General features: G+C 32.2%; 3 protein-coding genes across 3 annotated transcripts; 2 read left to right on the plus strand and 1 right to left on the minus strand.

Annotated features, from left to right (window-relative positions):
- The first annotated feature begins 668 nt into the window (after positions 1 to 668).
- On the plus strand, positions 669 to 1,894 carry LOC112323510 (protein BASIC PENTACYSTEINE2). The gene has a single exon (XM_024581940.2). It carries the CDS (start codon positions 802 to 804, stop codon positions 1,603 to 1,605), a length of 804 nt encoding a protein of 267 aa, XP_024437708.1. The 5' UTR covers positions 669 to 801; the 3' UTR covers positions 1,606 to 1,894.
- Positions 1,895 to 19,542: 17,648 nt separating this feature from the next.
- Positions 19,543 to 20,354, plus strand: LOC7485185 (zinc-finger homeodomain protein 9). The gene has a single exon (XM_002318280.4). It carries the CDS (start codon positions 19,687 to 19,689, stop codon positions 20,233 to 20,235), a length of 549 nt encoding a protein of 182 aa, XP_002318316.3. The 5' UTR covers positions 19,543 to 19,686; the 3' UTR covers positions 20,236 to 20,354.
- Positions 20,355 to 21,811: 1,457 nt separating this feature from the next.
- LOC7454011 (calmodulin) lies at positions 21,812 to 23,833 on the minus strand. Its single transcript, XM_002317681.4, has 4 exons — positions 23,534 to 23,833; positions 22,923 to 23,080; positions 22,333 to 22,413; positions 21,812 to 22,177 (listed from the first exon to the last, which is right to left on the minus strand). Exons 1-4 carry the CDS (start codon positions 23,607 to 23,609, stop codon positions 22,043 to 22,045), a joined length of 450 nt encoding a protein of 149 aa, XP_002317717.1. The 5' UTR covers positions 23,610 to 23,833; the 3' UTR covers positions 21,812 to 22,042.
- Between the last annotated feature and the right edge of the window lie 1,547 nt (positions 23,834 to 25,380).

A 25,380-nucleotide genomic window follows, 5' to 3' on the forward strand; every position in this document is an offset into this window, starting at 1 on the left:
AATCCCTAGTTTGTGTTTTATGTACACTGACTTTCTGACCCGAAACTTCACAAAACAAGTTCAAGCAGTCAACCACCCTATTCAGCTGTGCCTCGCTTCTGAGAATAACATGTCGTCAACAAAAAATAAATGAGACACGTTCGGTCCCCCTCTGCCAGTTCTGAACGGCTTCCAACTACCTGTCTCAACTTCCTTATTTATCAATTGGACAAACGTTCTAGGCACAAAACAAATAAGTACGGAGGGTCTCCTTGCCTAATTCCAATAATCCAGTTATAGATACATTTTCACGTTAGTTTTGGAGCCGAATCTGACAACTAGCGAAAACAAACATTCTCAAATACTAGATAAGGACTACGTTCAAAAATGAGGGGAGTAAAAAGTAATGACATCCAAAAATGGCGTGCATGACTTCTTTTTCTGTGCTTCTTTTGTAGAGGAGGAGAAGAACCCTCAAAAACCTCTTCGTCTTTTTCCAAGTAAGTCTGACAAATACTAAATTTCATTTTTGACAAATACTAGATTTCAAAGATCTTACTTTCTGAATATGAACCATATGATTTTTCTTTTCTTGATTTTTCGGCTTCTAGTTCTGATTGAGACCTCTGTCAGTTTCAAGACAGAAACTTTACTATGAATTGACAATCTGCTTATTAGTTATTTTGGTTACTGTGATTTGGGTTTTAATTTTTGTGTGTCTACAATCTTTTTGTAGATTATTAGGTGAACACAATGTAGACAATAACATATTCTGTTAAGCTTAAATAAAGTTATCTTGAATGGTAAAGTTTGAAATAATTAATGGATGAAGATCACAGTTTGGATATTCGCAATTGGGGTTACTATGAACCAACATCTGTTAAAGGAAATGTGGGTCTTCAGCTCATGTCCCCAACAATGCCTGAGAAACCCCTTTTGGGTTCACGCAGTAAAACGATCATGAAAAGTGTGAAAGGAGGTTTTCACCATAGGGATATTGGTGTTTCGCCGTCCATGTTCCCCATGGAGTACATGAGGGGTGCTTGGATTGGCCAGAGCGAAAAGTTTCTCAAAATGTTTCCTGGAAACCATAATTATGCTGAGGTTTTGCCTGAAACATCTGCAGCTCGTCATATGCAAATGTTTCAACCACCTTATTCGGCAAATGACGAAACACTGGACCAAGTTGAAGCTGCTGGAGTTGTTGAAAAGGCAAATGGTCCTGAGAAGAAGAGGCAGCATCCAAAAGCTTTGAAATCCCTTAAAGCAAAGAAGGGTAAGAGAGGCCCTCAAGTACCCAAGCCTGACGGTAGTCCTTCTGCTCAACGAGGAAGGTCTGCCAAGAAAACCGCAGAAATTTTGATAAATGGGATCAGCATGGACATCTCAGTATTTCCTATACCGGTTTGTTCATGCACTGGCAGCCCCCAACAATGCTATCGATGGGGTTGTGGTGGGTGGCAATCGGCATGTTGTACGACATGCATATCTGGGCATCCCTTGCCTATAAGTACAAAACGGCGTGGTACAAGGATAGAAGGGAGAAAAATGAGTTTAGGAGCTTTAAGAAAGTTTTCGAGAAACTTCCTGGTGAAGGCTATGTCTTGGCTAATCGGATTGATCTAAGAACTCACTGGGCTAAACACGGTACAGACAAGTTTGTCACTATCAGGTAGGTGTACCATTTGGATCTTTCTATTGCCCACTGCTGCAAGCCACCATGTTTGTATTTGTATATATTTTATACGCAAAGTAGCTGTTGTTTTATCTTCTTTTTGCTTGTAGTCTTAGCTGTTTCAAACTTTTTGATGCCAGGGAGAATGATGTCTGGATGAGATTATTTTAATGGATTCATGTCTCATAGTTTCTTTTTCTCCTGATGACCTTTTAAAATATATGTGATGGATTATTTTTTTCTCTCCTTGCTACTGTTAATTGTTGAGAGATTTCCTTGATCTTGTTTTTTAATTTATGTATGAGCATTCTATTTCATCTGATTTAGCATACATTTGAAATGCAAATCTAACTGTGGTGAATCTGGGTGCCTCATTCCTTATGCAGTTATTGCAGCTTGTGTAAATGAATGAGCGTTCATGTGGCTTACCTATGACCTAGTTTAGATTTTCTGAGGTAGTTGCTTGAGGCTTGCCACATTGTTAGTAAGACAACTTTTCTTTGCTAATAATTAGTCCATGTGGATGAGTTTTGGCAGGATGGTACAGTTTCATCGAACTATCAGTTGGTGTTCTTGTTTTTGTTATTAAGAAAAAATAGTATATGCGGATGAGTTTTGCTAGTTAAATGTTGGAGTAAGAGGTAACTGATGATTTCTGGTGTCTTATCATTTGACTTAGAATATTCAAGGCATCTTTTAGGTCTTTTTCATGGATTCATATCACCTGATAATCATGCTTGTAATGCATTAATTTGTTGCAATTGCTGAACTTGTTGTTTAATCATCATAGTTGCTGTAAAATCCATATGTGTCTGTTCATTACAAGATAAATCAACTTAGAGGATATTTTGCTTCTTCTTTTTTCTGATAGAGTTTTAGCAACATGATAATTTTAGACCTCCCCTCATCAATGTGGGGTGTTGCAGGTGACAGTAATTTATTTTGTCCGGTGAAAGCATATTTGTCATGAGTCAATGGTCTTATATCATGCATAGGACTATCCTGCTAGTTTTCGTTTTTAGGTCGGATGGTCTAATAAGATGGTTATGTTTTTGATATTGCCATAGCTATCCTGCTTGCTAGGCCTGTTTATGCTACGTCTCTAATTGCTACATGTAGTGGTCATGATGGAAGACAGCTATGAGGATTCCTTGTAGTCCTATAATTGATAGAAGACATTTTTAATTGAATTTCAGTTCCTGAAAGACGGCTATAGAATTGAAAGATTGTCGCTATGATTGGAGGAGTTTGTGAGAGGGGGTTAAATTTGGAGTGGAAATTAAGTTTTTAGAACCTGTTCAAAATCTATCGGGGTACTGCTGTGAACAGCATCTTAAGGTTTTTCTTGTTATTTGACTGTAGTTTTATGGCGGGGTGGATTAGGGTATTGACAGGGAAGAATTTGAGGCTTCAGCGACATGAAAATTGAACATGGTTTTGCTGTGAAGCTGCTTTGAGTAAAAAGGTATCGAAACTCTTTCCAAAGCATAACAATTACTGCACTGAAGGTTTAATATGCTAAAACCTTGTAAATATATTCATTCCAGAAATAGAGTTCCACACCTTCTAACCCCACAAGACTTAATTGGTACCTGAAAGAAATCTAGTTAATTTAGAATATATTCTAGACTTTGCTGGCATTTAAACTTAGAACAAGAATTTCCTGCTGTCCAGGAAAGCAGGAGTTCATGCAACCCAATACATGGCATGTAGCCATGCTGCCATGTGCGGACATCATTAAATATTTAGCCAAAAAAATAGTTTGCTATGATTAAAAAAAAAAAAACAAGGAAGCTTTGTAGTGAAAAGGGAAAAAACAAAGAAGGAAAGCGACATGGCATTTAATAGCATTTGCTTGACAGTTGATATTTCTTAACATTTTTTTAACTGAGTTGGAGAAACCCTACCGTCTTGAGCAGCAGGGAATTATCTTTGCTCTTAAACTTACACTTTTATGATCCTCCTGTGCTCTAAGTCACCTCTTTAGCTCATGTCAAGTATATCCTACGAATTGTAGCTATGTTAAGCATGCCTGTGAGGAGAATCTTAAGTAATCCTTAATCTGATGGTACTGAAATAGTAAAGGCAGGGGTTTGAAAGGGATCTAATGCATGCTATTATTGTTGGAATGTTTGGAATGCCACTTAATCTGATGATGTGTTCATTAGAGATTAGGGTGTTAGGCACTAGGGCAAGGTTAACTAGCTAGGCATAAAGGTGGCATTGCATTTCCTCAAATTTGGCAGTGATCATCATGATAAGGTTACAAAAGATGTCTTGCATTGGTAGTGACATGGCGGAGATGATGACAGTATGATACAGTGGAGCTAGATGATCATCTTGACTGGACGTAGATATTGCTGTGTTCAACAAAATGAACTAAAGTTGCTGGCGGTGGTGGTGGCATGGTGAAAGCTGCAGCAGTGTTGGTAATTTGGTGGCAGCCATTATGTTGCCAGCATGCAGGGGTGATGTGTTTGCACCCGTACAAGCAATTTTTGCTTGATGAATGGCCAGCCTCGTAAAATGAAAAAAGCAACGCACAGAAAGCCAGTCACTTCCAAAACCTTTACACCGTTGATACCCTTTTCTTTTTCTTTTTCTTTTTCTTTTTATATTTCAAAAGTATATTTTGAAAAAATAATTTTTTTCTTTTTATTTCAAATTAATTTTTGTTTTTATATTTTTAAAATATTTTAATATACTGATATTAAAAATAAATTTTAAAAAAAATTATTATTTTAATTTATTTTTAAATAAATTTAAAAAAAAAAAAAACAACCACTCCCACCCATACATAATTGAGTTCAAGTCATGTATTCAGTGCTGTTACTCTTTATATAAGAAAGTTTTGTCCTTCCTCTCTATGTTAAATGTCCTTTCCTCCTTCTGAAGTCTTTTGTTTTTGGAAGAAGCTGATACATTGAGGGTTAATCAGAAAGTAATCAAAAATAAGATATAAAAAAATAGAAAAAAAATTACAAAAATAAAAAGCAGATAATAAAAGATTAAAAAACCAACCTATACAGATAAAAAGAAAAGCACCAGGAGAGAAGGAGCTGATATGATAGGCTGAAGGAGGCACTCAGACAGACCAAATGAGTTCTCCAGCCAAGCTCTGCCTGCCACAGATCTAAATTGTTCTGCCAAGTCATTGATGGCTAAAATCAAAGCTTGCCTCATGGTTCCCCAGTCAACAGCAGCATTTCATAATTTAGTAATTATAGCCCTAGCTAGTTAACTCTCAAGTGGGTTTTGAATTTAATCTCCAAGTAGTCTTCTGCTTAGCAAAACAAAATCTTTGAAGGCAGAGAACCAAATCTTAAAGTTCCAATTTTTATTTTTATTTTTTTGGTTAAGATTAGATGCATGATAAGTTCTGTACCTGATGCATATGTGCACATGAGATGGAAATATTTTACTAACAAATGCTTAGGATCTAGCTAAAGGAGAGCTGGTCTTCTGGATTCATGCATTGTTCACCTCAAATCTCAGTTTGGGAGAACCATAATTGGGTAATTGAAAGTCCCTTTCAAGATCTAGCTGTAGTTACTGATCTCAAGCTCAGTTTTTTCTTTGCCTTCACTTTTTAATCTCCATTTTAAGACCAAACATCTTAACTATCAATAAAAAACAAGGTTCTCTTAAGAGTTGCCAGCATGGTGTCTGATTCTGTAACCAGGTTCCTTGAATATAATGGAATTTCCAGCCAGTCTATATATGTCTAGGCATGTAACCATGTCATTTGTTGGAACATTAGATAAAAATCTCTTGTGGTCTCCTGTCGAAGATCAGCACAGCCGCACCATTGTCAAGATTCATCATGCCAAGATCGCCGAAAGCTCTCGCGCGTTATCTTGAAAATTACAAATAAACTAGCGTGAAAAGATAAAAACATCCTTAAATATAAATCTTATTTTTTGTATTTTTTAAGGGAAAACATGTATTTTTATTGTATTCTAATAAGAAAAAAACTAAAAAATCTCTTGGTTAATTGTATATAGTGATATAGTGATATAGTGAAAAACCCGCTCCCTGGATTTCTTGTTAATTCTCGAAGTTTCATCTCCAAATCATCCAGTTTGGTCGTAGATGCATGAAAGGAATTCTGTACTCTCGAGGAACATGTGCATATTTAGGCTTAGTGATTGTTTGTGTTCCAAGCATTTTGATATCGAATCTGCTCATGCGCCATTGAAAGGAGAGAGAGTAGCTAGGTTGAGTGCTTGTTTGTGTTCCAAGCATTTTGATAACAAATCTGGCTCAATATTCATCGTTGAGAAAAGCAAAAAAGAAAAAGAAAAGGAATGGGAGAATAGATTAATGATAGCTCGTGTTCCAAGCATTTTGATATCAAATCGGATCATAGAAAAAGAAGAAATGTGAGAGTTGTCACCCATTGCTATTCCAAGACTTGATCGGCACCCTTGTTAAAAAAAAAAATCAAGTGTATAGCTCAATGGTTAACATTTAAGATTTCTATTACAGAAAAAAGGGTGAAGCATAAAAAATAATTAAAAACAAACAAATTACACTACTAATTAATTAAACATTATATTCCTTATAAATAATAAGTTTTAAATTACTTTGAAAATAACTATTAATACCGTAGTTATAAGATCCGACGCAATGAACCATCAATTTAAAAAATTCCAAGTTTTTTTAAATGAAGTTGTTCCTAAAAAAATACAAATTAATTACACTACAAATTAATTCAACGTTATATTCCATATAAATGATAAGTTTTAAATTACTTGAAGAATAATTATTAATACTGTAGTTATAAGATCTGACACAATGAACTATTAATTCAAAAAATTCGAAGTATTTTTTAAATAAAATTGTTCGTAGCTGATTCAAGTCAATCCACACAACTCAAGATTTTATTTTTAAACTCGTTCAACTCATAATTTTGTTTCTTTTTCTTCAACATTTTTTGGCCAGAGAAGGAAATCCTCATACCATTGCTAGCTAAACTTCTCATGTTTCACACAATTGTGCATTGAAAATGGCACGTCTTGATGGTTCCAAGGTAACAAATATGTATGAACTGAAGAATGTATATACACACACAGCCAACATTGTCACATGTTTTAGCAAAAACAAAAATGGCATACCTAATTACAAATTCATAAATGAGATGCATTTAAGTTGAAGTTGGCTAATGGCTATGTTCATGAACCAAAAGCTATGAGTTCTAGTTGACCACAGTATGCATGAGCGGGGACCCATGAAATTGATAAAAGAAAGGGAGACAGATTAGTGTTTAAAACCTAATAAATGTACCTTCTGTCTTCCATGAAACTAACAATCCAAACTTCTTAACAGAAATGTGTGATTTCTTGTTCACAATTATTTATCAATCTCCTGTGATCTAATTCTAAAAAAAAAACTCTAGTTAACTTTTATGTTAGTTAACTGGTCAGATCTTGAGTTTGTTTCTTAATAGTTATGAGTTCAAGTTTTTTCAGATCACTTGAAACTTATATAATTATTAATTTTAAAACATGTAAAATTAATTAAATTACATGCAAACTAATTCATTTATTTATTTTAATTAAAAAAACAACTCAACTAATGTTGCAAATTATGGCCTCAGCTAATGAGTAGTCATCGTTATCATAATCAATGTCTTATCATATATATATTGAATTGATTCTTTCTTTCTTGTGATGATTTGATGGCTTTGCCCACAAGATGTGATTCCAAGTTCATACTGATGATGGAGTACTATAGCTAATTCCTTGAAGTGTCTTGACACATTTCTCACATGATAATTGTTAAATGATAGATTTTAGAGATTCTGGGATGCCTGGCTTCACAGATTACTTCGGGTTTTATTAAATAAATTCTCATTTTGTTAGCCTAAATCTTTCTCCTCGTTTTTTTTTTTCCAGGCAGGTGATGTGTCAGGATAATTTACACGGCCTAGCAATCCTTGGGTGATTTCCTTCTAAGCATGGCAAGCATTTTTTGTTTATACGATACGCCACAGGCTGCCTTTTAACGAGTAAGGGAAGTTTCATTGAAATAATTGCTGAACGTAGATTGAAAAAAGCATGCAGTTAATATATTTTCAAAGTGAAAAAAAAAATTTTAAATGCACTTATTTTTATTTTTAAAATATATAAACAACTATATATTAGATGGATCCGGATTGACATGGATACACATGTCAAATATATACTGTCTTGATTTAATTACTTTGTTTTTTTTCCAAGTATCTTTTATTTAATTACATGATAATAAAAATAAGTTTTCGTAAAAAAAAAATTTATTAAGTATTTTCTTTTAAAATAAAATCAAACATGACAGGCTGTAAATAAAAACTTACTAAAAACATTTTTTAAAGAAAAACAACTGTAATCTTATTAAAAAATAAATTGGAATTTTAATGGTGTTTTAAAAAATAATAACTCAAATATATTTTTAATTAAATTAAAAATTAATAGAGTAATATATAATATATTTTTTGTTAGTTAATTTCTTATTAAATAAACTTAAAATGAAAAAAGAAAATGCAAAAAAGGGTCAGGACCTGGGTCTAAGAGGCTTAACATGTCTGGCCCATCAAAAATAAGATATAGACGCTTGTGTCTAGCTGCTTAAAATAAAAAGGAAAAAAGGGTAAAAAAAAGAGTCATGTGTCCGGATCCAAGAGACACAACATGGCTAGTCCACCAAAAATCAAGTTTGGTTTGTGGGCCTAGTAGCACGGCCCAAACACCTAAACCTAATTTTAAATGAGCGTACGATGCGTCGTCCTCCTGTTTCTATTTTTATATATATAAAGAAAACAAGGGAAAGAAGCTAAAGACATTGCATGCTTCCTACAATATGAAAGCAAGCAACACAAACCAAGCCAAACAACATAATATAGAAATATAAAATTAAAAAAAAAAAAGCTTGATGGCTAATCTAAAAATAGAAATAAACTAGATGTTATGCCCGCGCGATGTTGCGGGCTTGTGCGTTGTCGTGGATTTGTGAAAAAATCATATGGAGAAAAATTGTTGCAATCCACAATATTTTCAAGGAAAAAACTACAAAGCTAAATTCTCAACCAGCTCAATATTAAAAAAATAAAATCGACAAAAATAATTTTTAAAAAAATCAGAAAAAAAAAACGAAGCAGGAAAACACTGTAGCAATCTATATGTTTCTTAAGGAATTCTAAAGTTGTAATTCTCAATCAGCTCAATATTAAAAATAATAAAATCAATAAAGATAATTTTGAAAAAAATCATTAAAAAAAAAATCATGTGGGGAATACTGTAGCAATCCACATTATTTTAAAGAAAAAAACTACGAAACTAAATTCTCAACCAGCTCAATATTAAAAAAATAAGATCAACAAAGATAATTTTGAAAAATATCACAAAAAAAGAAAAAAAAAAACCATGCGGGGAAACACTGTAGCAATCTATAGTGTTTCATAAGGAAATCTACAGTGGTAATTTTCAATCAGCTCAATATTAAAAATAATAAAATCGATAAAGACAATTTTGAAAAAAATCATAACAAAAAAAATCATGTGGGGAAAAATTGTAGCAATCAACAGTGTTTTAAAGAAAAAAAACTACAAAACTAAATTTTCAACCAGCTCAATATGAAAAAAATAAATATGATAAAAACAATTTTTAAAAAAAAATCGATTAAAAAAAACATGTGGGGAAACACTGTAGCAATTCACAGTGTTTTAAAGAACTACAAAACTAAAATCCCAATCAGCTAAATATGAAAAAAAATATAATCGACAAAGATAATTCTGAAAAAAAAATCATTAAAAAAAACCTTGTGGGGAAACACTGTAGCAATCACAGTGTTTTAAAAAAAAAACTAAAAAACTAAATTCTCAATCAGCTCAATAGTAAAAAAATAAAATCGATAAAAACAATTCTGAAAAAAAATAGAAAAAAAACATATGGGGAAAGCTAAAGCTCAATTCTCAACTAGCTCAATATTGAAAAAATAAATTCGACAAAAATAATTTTAAAAAAAAAACGTGTGGGGAAACACTACAGCAAAACAAAAATCATGTGGGGAAAACATTGTAGCAATCTACAGTGTTATTTTTTAAAAAACTACGAAGCTAAATTCTCAACCAGCTCAATATGAAAAAAAAAATCGACAAAGACCAGTTTGAAAAAACAAAAAAATATATCATAAAAAGAAAGAAAGAAAACCATGTAGGGAAGTATTGTAGAAATCCACAATGTTTTAAAGAAAAAAACTACATAGCTAAATTCCCAACCAGTTCAATATTTAAAAAAAATTGGCAAAGATAATTTTTTTTAAAAAAAACAAAACAATTAAAAAAACAAAAAAAATGTCAATTTTGGAAAAAAAAAAAACATGTAAAAAAAAAGAACAAAAGCTAAAAAAATTTAAAAAAAAAAAACATGTGAGGAAAGTTACAGTGTTTTCCCCACACGTGTTTTAGAGCAAAGTTATTGATAATGATCTAAAAAATATATTTTTTAAAAATAAAAGGCTCCATTTCACTTCATTTTCAATTTAAACCTACTCTCTTTTTTTTTTTAGTTTAATGTAGGTGTTCGAGCTAGCTTACGCGCATCTCGACTAATCCCACGGGATCCTGAAGTTAACGACCATGTAAGCCTCCAGTGGCCATCATATGAGCAACCACATGGCTCGAACCTGAGACCACAAAGGGAGCAAACCTCTTGGTCTCAAGCTCTTACCACTAGACCACCACCTAAATGGTTAACTTACTATTTTTTAATTCTTCGCAAACAAACGAAAATCTTCTTTGCCAAACTAAGAATCAAATTAATGTTAAAATGTTTTCTTAACACCTATAAACCCTAAATAAAGAATTGGGAAACAAATTATTAAATCTAATTATCAACCCAACATAATATAAAATAATAAAATTTATATAAAAAAACAATAACTACTGTGAGAATTAACAATGTTCTCACTCAGAGGCCAATATAAAACACTTAGTTTTTTTTTTTAATATTATTTTTTACACTACTCTAATCAAACAAAGCAGCTGTGTACAGGTCAAAGTCAAAGTCAAAGAGGACTCTTTGACACCGCATATTGTAATGTGCTTGTCTGATTAATCATTAATCAAATATGTGGCTCCATTTATTAGTAGCTAAACTGTTGCATTTTCATGCTTGTCTGACTAATGCTGGGTCGTATATGTATAATTCATATACTATCCCCCAGCCCTTTTTTGTGCTAGCTACATGTTTTTTTTTTTTTTTACATAATTATTCCAAATGCTTGCTATTATTTTATTTTTTTTTCAAGTAGAAGATTCAATGATTTCGACCACATAACCCTAAATCCCCGTGATGTTCTCTGAACAAATAAGATCTTGTTTGAGATATGGTTTGTGACAAGTACAAGTCTCATCAATTGTTTTTCTTGATTGGCAGTGTTTGGTATTATAATAATAATTGTTTTTTTAAATATATTTATTTTAAAATTTATTAAATTAATATTTTTATGTTTTAAAATTATTTTTAATGTGAGTATAGATTTAAAAACATAAAAAAATTAATTTAAAATAAAAAAAATTCAAAAATATAATACCATTGCAAAAACAATCACTGCCTCTGCTTCTAGCTCAATATATACATAGTCTACACTCATATCAATCCAAATAAAAAAGTATAAAAGAAATCAAGAAATTAATTTTCCCTCCAAACCTTGAAGGCCTAAAATTGAACTCATGGCAACAATTTCTCAATATTTTTTATAATTTATTTTATTTTATTGCTAATTATATAAAGGAGTTGCAAACTATAAGATAGATAGAACATGGAAAACACAAGATTTTTATAATCAAGAATTTAAAATAAACAAAAAAATTATTTTTGTAACTAAGTTATTAAATCGGGCTTGGATTAAAATTTGAGTTAGAGGTTGGATAAATCAATACATTATCATTTCATTTAAAAAAAAACATATAACAAAACATGTTATTAAAAAAAATTAAACTAAAATCATTTTTTAACCGCGGCTGAAAATCAAATCTATTGGCTGGGCCAGATCTATTACATGTGTTTCAGAGAATTGCTGCATTATTTTAATATGGGAAACAGAGGTCAACAAAGTAATAAATCCTTGGAAGTATTTTGCTGAAACTTGAAAAAAAAAAAATGCTTGCCGACTTTGCCTTTAGTACTGGTAGCAACAGAATCAATATGAGGTAACAAGATTGGACAGTGATTTAACACTTGTTGTCTAAGGTTTTTTTGAAAAAATATTTTAAAAAATAACAAGTAAAATTTTGATGAGATAGTATACTTTAATATTTTTATGTTTGTGAAACATGATGTTTATTAAATATTGTATTTTTAAAACGCGATAAAATAGATATCATGTTTGAGATTGAGTTGGGTCAAGCAAAGACGTGAAGCTAATACCGAAATCTAACATGATAAGATTTAACCCCTATAATTGAGATTGAGTTGATATTAAGAAGGTTTGAATCAAGAGATTATACCGCAATGTTATTTGATTCCGAGCAAGGGATGTTCCAGGTCAACACTTATATTAAACTGGTTGTTGTTAAAGAAGTTAAATGGATTTGAATGATAGAACATGTACACTTTTAGAACAGATGTTTACTAAATATCGTGCTTTATAAACGCGATAAAGTAGATGTCACACTTTAAATTGAGTTGGGTCAAGCGAGGACGTGAAGTTAATGCTGAAATCCAATATGGTAAGATTTAGTTCCTATAATTGAGATTGAGTTGATATTGAGAAGGTTTAAATCAACAGATCATGCCATAATGTTATTTGATTCCAAGCAAGGAGTGTTCTAGGTCAACACTCTTGTTAAACTGGGTGTTGTTAAAAAAGTTAGGCGGGCAATCAGTTTGAATGATAAAATGTGTACATGTGGTAAATGGCAAACATTCCAACAGTCATGTTCACATGTTCTTGCATGTTGTGCCAAGAATCTTATAAACTTCACATAGTTTGTTGATGATCATTACACGATTCATAGCTACATATATGACATGTCATTCCGTCCATTACCAAACGAGCTAGAATAGATTGATTACACTGGACCTTGAGTTGAAGCAGACTCGTAGATGAAAGTTCAAGCGTGGTCGACAAATGTCAATTCGTTTGCACAATGAGATGGATGCAATAGAAGGTCATGCACATTATAGATGTGACATATACAATGAAATAGGCCATAATAGGAAAACATGTCTTAATCGACAAAGTATGTATGACAAAACAATTGTGTGCAAAATATATATTATTTTTTTATCATGTTATGGTGTATTATTTTTTTATGCATTTTAAACTTATCTTGTCTCGCGTTAAACACGAGTACTATTAGATAGGATGTCGCGCACTCGAGGTGGCAGATTGTCTACTTATGTTGAGCGTTCATATTTGGATGATATTCAGGGAGAGCAGGACTATGAGCAGGGTCGGCATGATTATGAGCAGGGAGAGCATGACTATGATCATGAAAAGCATCAATCACAATACACGCCTACTAGACCCGCCGACACTTTTATCTTGCAGTTGCAGGAATGACATTGATCAGAGGACATATTCACCAGCATTGTATGAATTTTAATTTATGTTTAATTTATTTATTGGTAAAGGTATTATATATGTGTGTGTACTTACAATTAAAAATTTTATGTAGTATAAAACCACTATTTATTGCCATACACATAGGCAGATGAGACTAGATGAGCGGGTCCAGCCGTATGTGTTTCATGCAGGTTTTTTATACGTCAGTTGTCTAAACCACATCAAGTTTGACCACAGTTTAATCCATGCACTGATTAAGACTCCGTTTGTATAGGAGGTTGCGTTTGCGTTTTGCTTAAAACGCAGGCGCAACATGTTTGGTAATGAAAAAAACATTGTTTACTGTTCATAGGGCCCATTGAAATCTGTATTTGTAACGTAGGGCAAGACAAAGCACGTTGGAGCTGCTTTTTGTGGAGAGTCGGCTGCTTTTCTTCTTCTGCACTGTTCATTTTTTTAAGTGAATAGTTCGAGTGAAATTCACTCGCACTGTTCACGTTCACGTGAACAGTATTTTATTTTTATTTTTGAAAACTAGTTTAGAGAATTAAATTCACTCGCATTGGTCATGTGAACAGTATTTTTTCCCCTAAAAAAACTAGTGTAGAGTGAATTAAACTCACTCGCACTGTAATCTTAATTTTATTCCTGATAATATTTTACCTAATTTTATCGCACGCTCAAAAAATCATGGAAACTGTAGTTCTTGTCGAATGAATTTTGTACGTAATGAAATTGTAGATAGTTTAATGGAACAATAAAAAATATTTTATATAAAGTATTATTTATTTCATGATGTAATAGTAGTAGTTAAATCTACAATATTTAAATTTAAAACTATATATATATATATATATATATATATATATATATATATGTTATTTTATAACTTCAATTTAAAAAGCATTCTTAACCAAACACATTAAACTACTTTTTGTTCAACCTCAATTTTAACCACAGTTTTAACCAAACATATATAAATATCAAACCAACCTCAACTAAAAATACTTTTTATAAAAACAACTTTTTTCAAACCACAACCATAAAAGCTACCACAATACCAAACACACTGGTGCAGACGTGAGACACATACGTTTCATCATATGAAAAGATGACATCGACACTTTAAAACCCTACGGTTTTGCTTGGACTGGTCATTGATGGACATGCAATCACATCTTCTAGTGTTCATAATAAAATTTTGTTATGCGAGCAATCATTTTGATTGGCACCCCCTCTTTTTGAATTGGAAGGGGGGTAGCATGCATCTTAAGTGGATTGAGAAGATATTTGCAACACTATCAACTGATGCTAGTAAGGAGATCCTGTAGAGGTACAAAATAAATTATGAATCTAATGTGTTTATTATTTGTTAAATTTGCATGAATTATTATGATAATCTTAATGTATTATGTAGGTATGCCAAATCATATATTCTCCATCTATTTGGCAGTTTATTATTCACTGACCTAGGAGATATGTGCCTTTAATTTATCTGACACTTATTGAGGATTTTGGCTTCATCCTTACATTTAGCTAGGGATCTAATGTTTTGACATGTTTGTACAGACATATATATCTTGCATACATGATGAGGGTCAAATAGGTTGAGGGATGTTTGCTACTTCTACAGGTATGAAGCGAGAAACACTATCTAGACTTTAAATGTTTGTTGTTAACATGACTGATTCAAAAGTTTTTTTTATTGAATAAGAGTTATGGTCAAGGAACATCTTCAAGTGGGCAAACCCCAGTTACCCCGATTGTCGTCTATGATTACCCACAGTATAGGGGTTACACTTCATATATCACTCAGATGCATGTATTATTGTGATGTTATTTTGAAATTATATGCATTTATATTGTGTAATTGTAACTTTAAAAAAATGCAATTAAACTAACATAATTTTAATGCTAGGTGGTGTGCTAGTAGAGTATTTGAAAATAATCCAACACATGTGTTAGTATTTTATCGAAGCGAGCTAGATAGGCAAAAGTATTTTAATCATTTGTTTAATAAAAATCATTAAATTTCACCAAATTATTGTTGTTTAATATTTACAAAAACTTATATTTTACAAGTCATGTGGATGCCTTACTCGGATAACAGATTGGCAGTTGCTCCGGTAGTTTGCACTAGTGGGATAGACATATGGACATCATTGGTCACGTAGATATTTTTAAGATGGTCGAGCTACATTTCCCAAACCGGATAATGTGATAGTTCAGCTATAAACAACACATTTCAGTTGACATCGATTCAAGTGATGCATTGCACGTCATAACTCCTTAGAGTAAGAATGATGACTATGACTAGTTAAGCCAATGTGAAACTTATGTATCACAGTGGGGTGCACGGACAAATGAGATATTTACAAAGATGCATCTCATGATTACATATGAGGAAATATGATTTGGTACATGAATATCACACTTCGAGTCATTATAACTCTGGATCCCGAGCAGGTTCCACCACCTGGATATATGCAGTACAGCAACATGCCCAGCGGATTCAAAGCCTTGTAAGTAGTCAAATCTTTTCATAATTATGAAATGTTAAATGTTGGGTCCTGTGTATTGATGTTTTAATTTAACCTTAATGTTTTGTTAATATTAGGTTGGTTTCATGCTACATAAGGGTCAAGAGGTCGCATCTTATATTCTTAATGTTGATGAAAAAAGTAAAGTTCACATCATTGCATCTCAGTGATTAAATGTTGCCGCACTAGACTTGATGCCTTTGAAGAGCGGTTAACTCTTGATGATGTCGTGGAAAAGAACGAGGCCACTCAGGCAAGTAAAGGAGCTAGATCCAGTCGTGCTACTAATGAGCCTGGATTATCTAGTAGATGACGTAGACGTAGATAGATGAATGATTTATGTTTCTATATTTTAGGATTACTTGACTATAAGATAAGATGAATTATTTTTTATTCATTCAAAATGTTTTTTTTTTCTTATTCCGTAGCTACTTGTGATTATGAAATGTGAGAATTTGTTAATTGGAGTTATTGTGGTGTTTTCATGTCTTTTTAAACGGGATGATATTTTGGGTATAGTTTATATATAGAAAAAAATCCGTTCAAATTTTGTTAAAATTATAAAAAAAAAATTAGTTCTCTAAAATCATAAAGTAAGTTAAATTTCAAATCAACAAAAACTATGATTTTATGAACTTTTTTAGGCTCAAAACATAAAAATTTCCCAAAATTAGACAATAGCCAAAAAGGTCCAACTGTTTCTCAAAAATATCAGACTATTTTTGCCAGTGTCCAACTACTTTTTGAAATGTTAAGTCATTTCTCAAAATAATCTACTAATAAATGTCACGGTTCAAAATTACGATAAAATTATAATAAATATCGTGATTTATAAAAGCAATATTTAGGTAAATATCACAATTATTACGCTTATAAACCATGACATCATTAAATTGTTCTATTTCATCAAAACTTTTGCATCCTGTATTATTTTGCTTCCTTTCTTTTCCTGTGTTAATTACACAATTTATCCAGGCTTTTTTTTCACCTTTCTTTTTTTCCAAATGGTCCATATACACAATAAATTGTCAGATTTGACATTAAGCATGCGCATCATATAAAGCCATCTTTTTTTCATCTTTACCTTTTGTTTTTTCCTTTCCTTTCCTTTCCTTTTTCTGCATCGTCTCTCAGCAACAATCAAGGGCATAAAACACAAGTACATGATGCTCATCATCATCATTCACCCTTGCAGGAGCCATGTTGAATTGACAAGATGGTTTTTACATGGACAAAAGGCAACCCTAAAAATGTACTGTGTATGCAGCGATGAAACTAGCTATTCAAGTCTCTACATATTATTTATCTAAGATACCATTAGAGAGACTTTTAGGAATCCGAAGGATGATACTAACACAAACCTCCAATGGGCGAGCTTTTTTGTATATTTATTATATTTATGGGTAATGAATAGCTAGGTTATTAATTGTTATTATCATATATATATATTACTCAAAATTTGATAAATAGAGCAGAGGTATTTAAATTTTTTTTCCTATTAAATAATAAATATAGTATGAATATAGTTGAAACTATCCCTCGTCCCAAATATAAATAAAAGTGATGAAAATGGTAATAAAATCACAATAATTATCATTGATTTGTTTCTGATCTAGTGAAAAGGGGGGATTAAAAAGAACGAATAAGATTAAAAGTCAACCTAGACAAAATCTTTTTTTTAATATATCCAATCTGGTTGATATAATAAATATGATGCATGGTATGATCAAGATAAGAGTCTTTTATGATATTGTTCTTCTTGCCCTTCCGTCTTATTAAGTTATTATCATGAATATGGCTCCTCTCTTTTATGTCTCTCTATTCGTTCTTGTTTTGGGGCCCAATTAATGTACTGCTAGCTACAGCTTGTAGTGTTGTGCTATACATGTGAGCCATTGAACAATGACAGGACACTGAGTGCTGAAAGGGAAGCAAAGCAACTCTCTAAAAGCCAAAACGACAAGATTCCAACACATCAAGTGAGCCACACCAGCAGGCAGCAGCAGCAGCAGCAGCCAGTTCCGTGAGTTATGACCCTCCTCACCAGCTTCTCTCGCTAGCATCACAATAATCATGCTCGCACCATTATCACAATCTAGGCCTTGAAAGTCTAGCCTATTCTATCGTAAACTACAAAGAAATGAACATAATTCTACAGCATTACCTATTAGAGTTTCCTTTCGTGTGTTTAAGCAATGGTTGCAAATTAGGTCTGTGGATCTTGTATAGGAGTTGTTTTTCTTTCTTTCATTTTCTTTTTTTGGTACAATATGAGCAATTTAGACTTAATTTTGTATAATATTAATAGCTTTCTCAGCTATATATAATCCTCCTCCTCCTCCTTATTATTATTATTATTATTATTAATGATGTGAATTGTCGAAGCTCATTAATTAACATCAATGGTACTACGTACTCTCTTCAATAAATCTCGAGTTAATTTGAACGTTTAATAATAAAGATGATAACAAGGTTTAAACCACATCAACCACTAAAGCTTTGTCTAGTAATTAGGTTAAACTACTAAAACTAATTCTAATTACCTAATAAACAATGCTACGTATTAAGTAGCTAGCATGGTTGATGTTGTTGTGCATGAATTGCATCATATTTAGTACTGAAGTAGCAAATGTAAATATTTGAAATATGAAACTTTAGTTTTTTTATATAATTAGCACAATGGCTAAAAATAGATATCCAAAATAATACAATTAAAAACTTATTTTTTAAAATAACATAATTTACGCGATGCATAAGTTATACTTGCGTGACTTCAGAGGTGCATGTTTTACATGCACGACCTGCCAATAAGCTCCTTTTTTTTCTATAAATGTCTCATGTATGTGATACACATTATAATCGATCTTTTTTTTGTGGTTGAACTCACATCAGCATATTTAAAAATAAATTGTGTTTGACACATGTGTCAAGCATTAGCATGTGATCATGTCACCATCTTTAAATATATAGCATGTGTAACTCATCACTATTTTTAAAGATAGCTTTCCATAATTTATATGAACTCATCTAGTTGAAATCTTTCTAATGGTTATATCACTATCATCATCGGAGCTCGAAGTGTCTTTGGTATTTTTATTTATTCTTTTTTCTTTGTCTTTTTATGTCATCTCATCTCTTTTTCTAGCCATTAAATTATTTTTACTTCTTTCATGTACATTGAATCTTTATATACATTTTAACTTTGATACATTCAAATGCTTCAAAATTATTTTGTATGGATCCCAAAAAAGGAAGAATGAATTGGACGAGTCGTGTGGATGCTATTTTAATAAATAATAAATTGGATATTTTTGTAGAAAACCTCTAAGAAAGTGACGAAGACTTTTCTTTTGCTTCTGCATTCCCGACGTCAATTATTGGACTAACCCATACTATTGAGGGGGGGCTCTTATTCCTTTAGCTAAGCTTGTTTTGTATTTTAATTTATTGGGACAATGAAGCCCTTCATTTTGGTTAAATATTACAACAAGATCGAGGACAACTCATTTCAGTTTGGATACAGGTGAAAAATACTTAAATCTTTTGATATATTACGAGATGATTAAATATTATTTAAGCACAATCACACTAAATTTCTCTGCAATTTAAAGCTTGAAGAGGAAACAAAAAACAAGAAAGAAAGTTATGATCAAAGCATTATTTTCACATCAAATAAAAAAAAAATTGCCATTTGCAAGTTTGAGAAAAGATTCTCAAGATGAGCAATAAAGCATACTGTATATAATATATGTAGCATTAAATATCAATGAAAATACAATAATAACCATGTAGGACCATCATATTAATCCAAACCCTCCTTCCTATCTTCCATTATATACACTATACTATAGTACATCAAAACAGTACATCTACACTACCCTCCAAATTTACAGGCAAATTAAAGAGAAAGAAAGAAAGAAAGAAAAATAGAGAGACAGAAACACGATGGAAAGTGATAGCACAAATGATCTATACAAAGAATGCCTAAGAAACCATGCAGCCAGTCTTGGGAGCTATGCCACAGATGGATGTGGTGAGTTCACCCTTGATGACACCTCACTTTCCACCCTCCAATGTGCAGCCTGTGGTTGCCACCGCAACTTCCACCGCAAAGTATCGTACAGCAACAGAAGGGATCACATTATGCACTCACCATCCTCAGAGACAGTAGTGATGGAAATGATGGACTATGCAGAAGGGAATAATGAGAGGAATTCCAGGCCTCCAGTGATGGTGGTGGAGTCAGGTGAAAGGAGTGGAAAGAAGAGGTTTAGGACAAAGTTTACAGCTGAACAGAGGGAGAAGATGATGGAGTTTGCTGAGAAGTTGGGGTGGAAGTTGCAAAGGAAAGATGAAGAAGATGAAGTGGAGAGGTTTTGTGAAGGAATTGGGGTTAGCAGACAGGTTTTTAAAGTTTGGATGCATAATCATAAGAATTCTTCTTCTACTACTTCTGCTTCTCCTGGCAATGCATCTTCTCTTACCACCCAGTAAGAGAGGGGGGGAGAGGAGAAGGTTTTTTTTCTTGGGTCATTTTCTTTTCCTATCTTTATTCATGTTTGGTTGTAAGTTATCCATGCTTCAATCTCCTCTAGATAAAAGACCTTATCTTATCCCCTCTCCTTTCTTTCTTTCTTTCTTTTTTTCATCTTAATCTTATTATAAATATGAAAAAAAAAATGCCATGGAATTCCAGAAAAAAATGCTATATTGACAAATTAAATTAGGCTGCCAACAAAATGAGAAAATGGGATTTTGAAAGCAAATTTTGTTTTCTTAATATAGCAAATCCTTTGTTAATTAATAATATGGATGCATGTATGTATTGTATACATATAATCAAGATGGGGTAATTAATTAATTAATTGTCTCAAAATTATGGCAAATTTGATGTGATCTGAATGTCTCTCTCATGATTTTGACGTGATCTGAATTGTTGGTAAGAGTTCTCTCATATAGATTTCACTTTCATTTGAGCAAATTCAAGAGTTTCAGCCCTGAAATCATCAAATGTAGTGGTGGTGGTGGTAGATACTTGCAATTTCGATTTCAAGGACCCAATTTCAAATTCTAGAAAGTTTGGGGTGGGGATTTAGGAATGGAGGATAATTGTGCATGATAGCTTGACTTTCTGTCACTGTTTATCATTTTCTTTTTCCCCTGACCTCCTCCATTCCTTCCCTTCCCTTACCTTCTCATTTGTCTCCATTTGTTATTTCAAAACCCTAAAGTATTAGACTAGCTGGTTTCTCTTCTTAATGATCAGGACCTCTTTTTCTTTCATTTTTTTTCCCTTGTTGCCACTCTCTGGCACTCGTATTGAGTTGGATTCTTATTGGGAGTTTCATCCCTAGACCGCCACTTTGCAATGTCGTGTTCCAAAGTAGGGTAGGAGATGCTTTGATTCTAACAATTTTAAACCTTGGTGCAGATCTGTCGCACTTATGGTTGTATCAGAATTATTGGACCGAGGGTAGATACGTAACACAAAAGGACAGTGTGTTCATGCTTAGGAACTTGCACACAGCGACAGATGAAACAGAGCTGAAACCTGAGCTACCCAAGCTCACATTATTAGGCAATGCTATATTACACTTCGACAAGATCGAAAAAGATCATGGTCTGGACCTCAAATGGAGGGATTCAACTGGATCACTACTGTAATCTGAGTCCTAGTGCGACGAGAGGATCATAACAATATACAGTAAAATCCCAGAGAAAATCAATGCCCACAGACGATATCCTAGTGCAAATACACAGGGAAAGCAGCCAAAGAACGATCCTGTTGGTCGTGGCAAGCTATGACAATTTGGTTGCAGATTTAAAAAAGCAAAACAAATCATTTTCAAAAGGTAATTAAAGACATTAGAGTTGAGCTCTTTATAAACCAGGATTTGTTCGCGCAACTAAAACATATCATTTTCAGAGCAAGGTCTTCTATGCATTCATTGCTAACTTCGATGATCAACTCTGTCTGCTCAACTGACGCCCTGCCTAAAAAAGGATCACATATTTTCTATTCTAACATCCGGGCGAAAACAACTAGAGAAGTCACAAGAACACAGCACACTACAAATAACGTTATGAATATATCATGTGATATAAACCAACATCCATTCCCACAGAGAATTATTTTCATATGACTAAGCATACTAGCATGAAACTAGAATATTGCATTGTCAAAACGCTGAACAGTAGAATATCATAGTCAAACGACTGGAGCACAAATTGAAGACGGCATGTATCATCCCATTCAAACACAAAATGTTACCACTAATCCTAATCCACCAAATGCCTTCCATCACTTGGCCAACATCATCCTCACAAACTCCTCGTAATTCACCTGACCATCACCATCTACATCTGCTTCTCTGATCATCTCTTCCACTTCTTCATCTGTCAACTTCTCCCCAAGATTTGTCATCACATGTCGTAGCTGCACATGTCAAGCAAACATCAATGTGGAGAAAAAACTATATCCTAGAGCAGCAAATACCAATAGCGGATAGACAATGTTTGTAATAGGTTTAGTGACTATATGAAGTTACAAATCAAGTAGATAGCATCAAAGATACTAAATATGGTGTTTACCTCTGCAGCAGAAATAAAGCCATTCTGATCCTTGTCGAATACCTTGAAAGCTTCTTTAAGTTCCTCCTCAGAGTCAGTATCCTTCACCCAAAGTTAAAATTCAACAAAAAGGAGGTTAGCAAAATATACAAGTTAACAGGAAACTGGAAGCTTCTTAACTCTGGAAGTCATTCTCCACAAAATAAAGCCCTCCAAATGAAAACCTCAAAGGTAAGAATCATGCCAGTTGGATTGTTAGAGAACAAAAGAAAGCCAACATATATAAAAGCTTGCTAGCATGGCAAAACAACAACAACAACAACAATCAAAGAAGTAAGACCCAGCAAAACAATGGAAACCGCTGAATCAATTACTTGCCATATTATAGGATACGCAATACCGATAAAAGGGCATACTGTAATATCTATAGTTTCTGACAATCCACTGCTTCTGAATTAGAGTTCTGTGCACAGAACCATGATTAACAGGCATCCAAATATTAGAACATGATAATTCTAGCATGGTATTGGAAACTTTTGGAGAAAACCATTCATGAACAAAACTAACTAATTGTGCCCCTAGAATACAAATAATAATTCTGGGAAGCTCACCTTCATTTTCCTTGCCATCAAGTTCAAGAACTCAGGGAAATCAATAGTGCCATTCTGATCAGCATCAACTTCACTGATCATGTCCTGCAACTCAGCTTCAGTGGGGTTCTGTCCAAGAGACCTCATTACTGTTCCCAACTCTTTGGTGGTGATGCAACCTATTTTTTTTTATAAAAAAAAAAAAAACTATACATCATACAAAAGCTAAATAATAACAGGAGTCTGTCATCCTACATAGCTACCTAATAATCTAAATGGCTCCTCTTACCTAAATCCATTACCAAAATCACCAAAAAACAAAAATAAAAACTGAGAAAGTTTGAACAGCTAGTCATGCAAGATTATAAATAAACCATCAACATGGCAATGATAACAACTGATTTCATCAACCTTCAACAAATCAAATGTATGAACAAAACCCACAATAAGTTTCCATAAAGAAACAAAACCCACAATAAGTTTCCATAAAGAAACAAAACCCACATCACACTTCTCCTACTACAGCACACCATTAGTCAGTAGCAAAACAAGAACGAGAAAAACCTATGTAGATCTTAACTTGACTAAAACAGAAAACCAAGAAACAAAACAGTGTAGAGAAAACAACATACCATCCCCATCTTTGTCAAAGAGACTGAAAGCCTCCTTGAACTCGGCGATCTGTTCCTCCGTTAGCTGCTCAGACATGGTCCTTCTACGAAGAAAATGAGACTTTTTTGGGTTTTAGTTTTGGCTGCTTGTGTCTGTAGACAGAGAGAACTACTGCTTACGCTAATTAGTAATTACTCTCTCTCCCGATAATAATGTCCGAGATTAGTTGCCAGCTTGCTGTGTGCGATCATTGACATCGCCAGTTATCGTCGTTATTTATTCATTAAATACGAATAAGTATAAAAGTAGTCCTTCATTCTATACAAAGAGTGTTGATTTGTTCCTAAACTATCAATTATTCCATTAAATGAGCTTGCTTTCCACTTTGTTATCTTTATTCAAAGAGAGGTTACGAAGAATCATTTTCTCTTAAAAGCACCACTTTGAGTTTGAAAAACATGTGTAAGACTTTATTAAAGATGGAGATGCTTTTAACATCTAAAATCAGATCTCACGATAACTTAACTAAGAGGTTATTCGTTAACGTGGATGAAATTATATTTTAAAAATTTTAAATTTTTTTTATTTAAAAATTTTTTTAAAAATTATTTTAATGTGCTGATATCAAAAATAATTATTTAAAAATTAAAAATATATATTATTTTGATTTATTTATAAGCAAAAAAATTATTTTAAAAAACAATCATTGCTACACTTTTAAACACCCCTCAAATTAATATAAAAAAGCTAACATGGATAAAAAAATGATAATAATGATGATGATCTAAAAATAATTTCCTCAATTACATTTCATTTAAGAATGATAGCATTATTTCTTTCTTTTATAATATAATTATTTTATTAGTATCATTAGAAATAAAATATTTTTTAGCATAAAAAAAATTAAAATGATGCTCCGTCATTCAAACTAAGTTTATTATATATGTAAAAAAATAAATATCATAATGCACTTGAAAATTTGTTTAATTAACATAATTTAATCAAATTATAGATAAATGAAAAATTAATCTCAAAGAATCCTTGGTTTTTATAAATTTAATTATTGATTTATGGTGGCTAGTCAAAAGTTGATAATAGTGAAAATTAATTTTTTAATATTTTAGCTTTCAAAATTCACTATAAAAATAGGGTTAATGGAGAGTTTATAACTTGAATTTTTTACACTTTTTCCCACATCTTTTTTTGTGTTTTCATTCTCTTTTATGCTTTGATTTTTTCTCGTGGATCTAAAATTTAGGTTCATACTTTGTTGAGAGATATTTGTGTTCTTTTATTTTAGTTTAGAGATCTTGTTTAAAGATGCATCTAAACTAAGATGGAGCTGTTAAAATCTTGAGAAGCATATTACAAACATTCTAATTGCATAAAATAAGAAGTAATACAGCTTTGAGGACAAAGAATTCATCATTAACAACAGTAATAATTTTATTTTTTTAAAGTGTTTCAACAAGTAAGTTCCATAAATATTTTTTTAATTTAATCATTGTTATTTTTATTATTAGCATGCATGCTATAACTTTGATTATATGTGCATTGCAAGTTTGAATATATAATTAATATGCATGTTAGTATTTTTTTTTATTATATTTGTGTTAAAAACATGTTTGTCTTGAATTTTTTTATATATAGATTTAAACATGTATGCATTACAGGCTTTTTTTAAAAAAAATCTAGTATATTTACAAATACAACAAGAAAAGCACAGTGTTAAGATTGGGAAAATACATTATTTTTTTTTAATAAAATCCATCACAGAAAAAGCCAAATATTATGTAACAACAATATAAGAAAAAAGAAAAAGAAAATATAAATGAATTGGATAATTCAACTTGCATAAATATTTATC

The sequence above is a fragment of the Populus trichocarpa genome, chromosome 12 (genome assembly GCF_000002775.5).
Source record: "Populus trichocarpa isolate Nisqually-1 chromosome 12, P.trichocarpa_v4.1, whole genome shotgun sequence".
NCBI lineage: Eukaryota > Viridiplantae > Streptophyta > Magnoliopsida > Malpighiales > Salicaceae > Populus > Populus trichocarpa.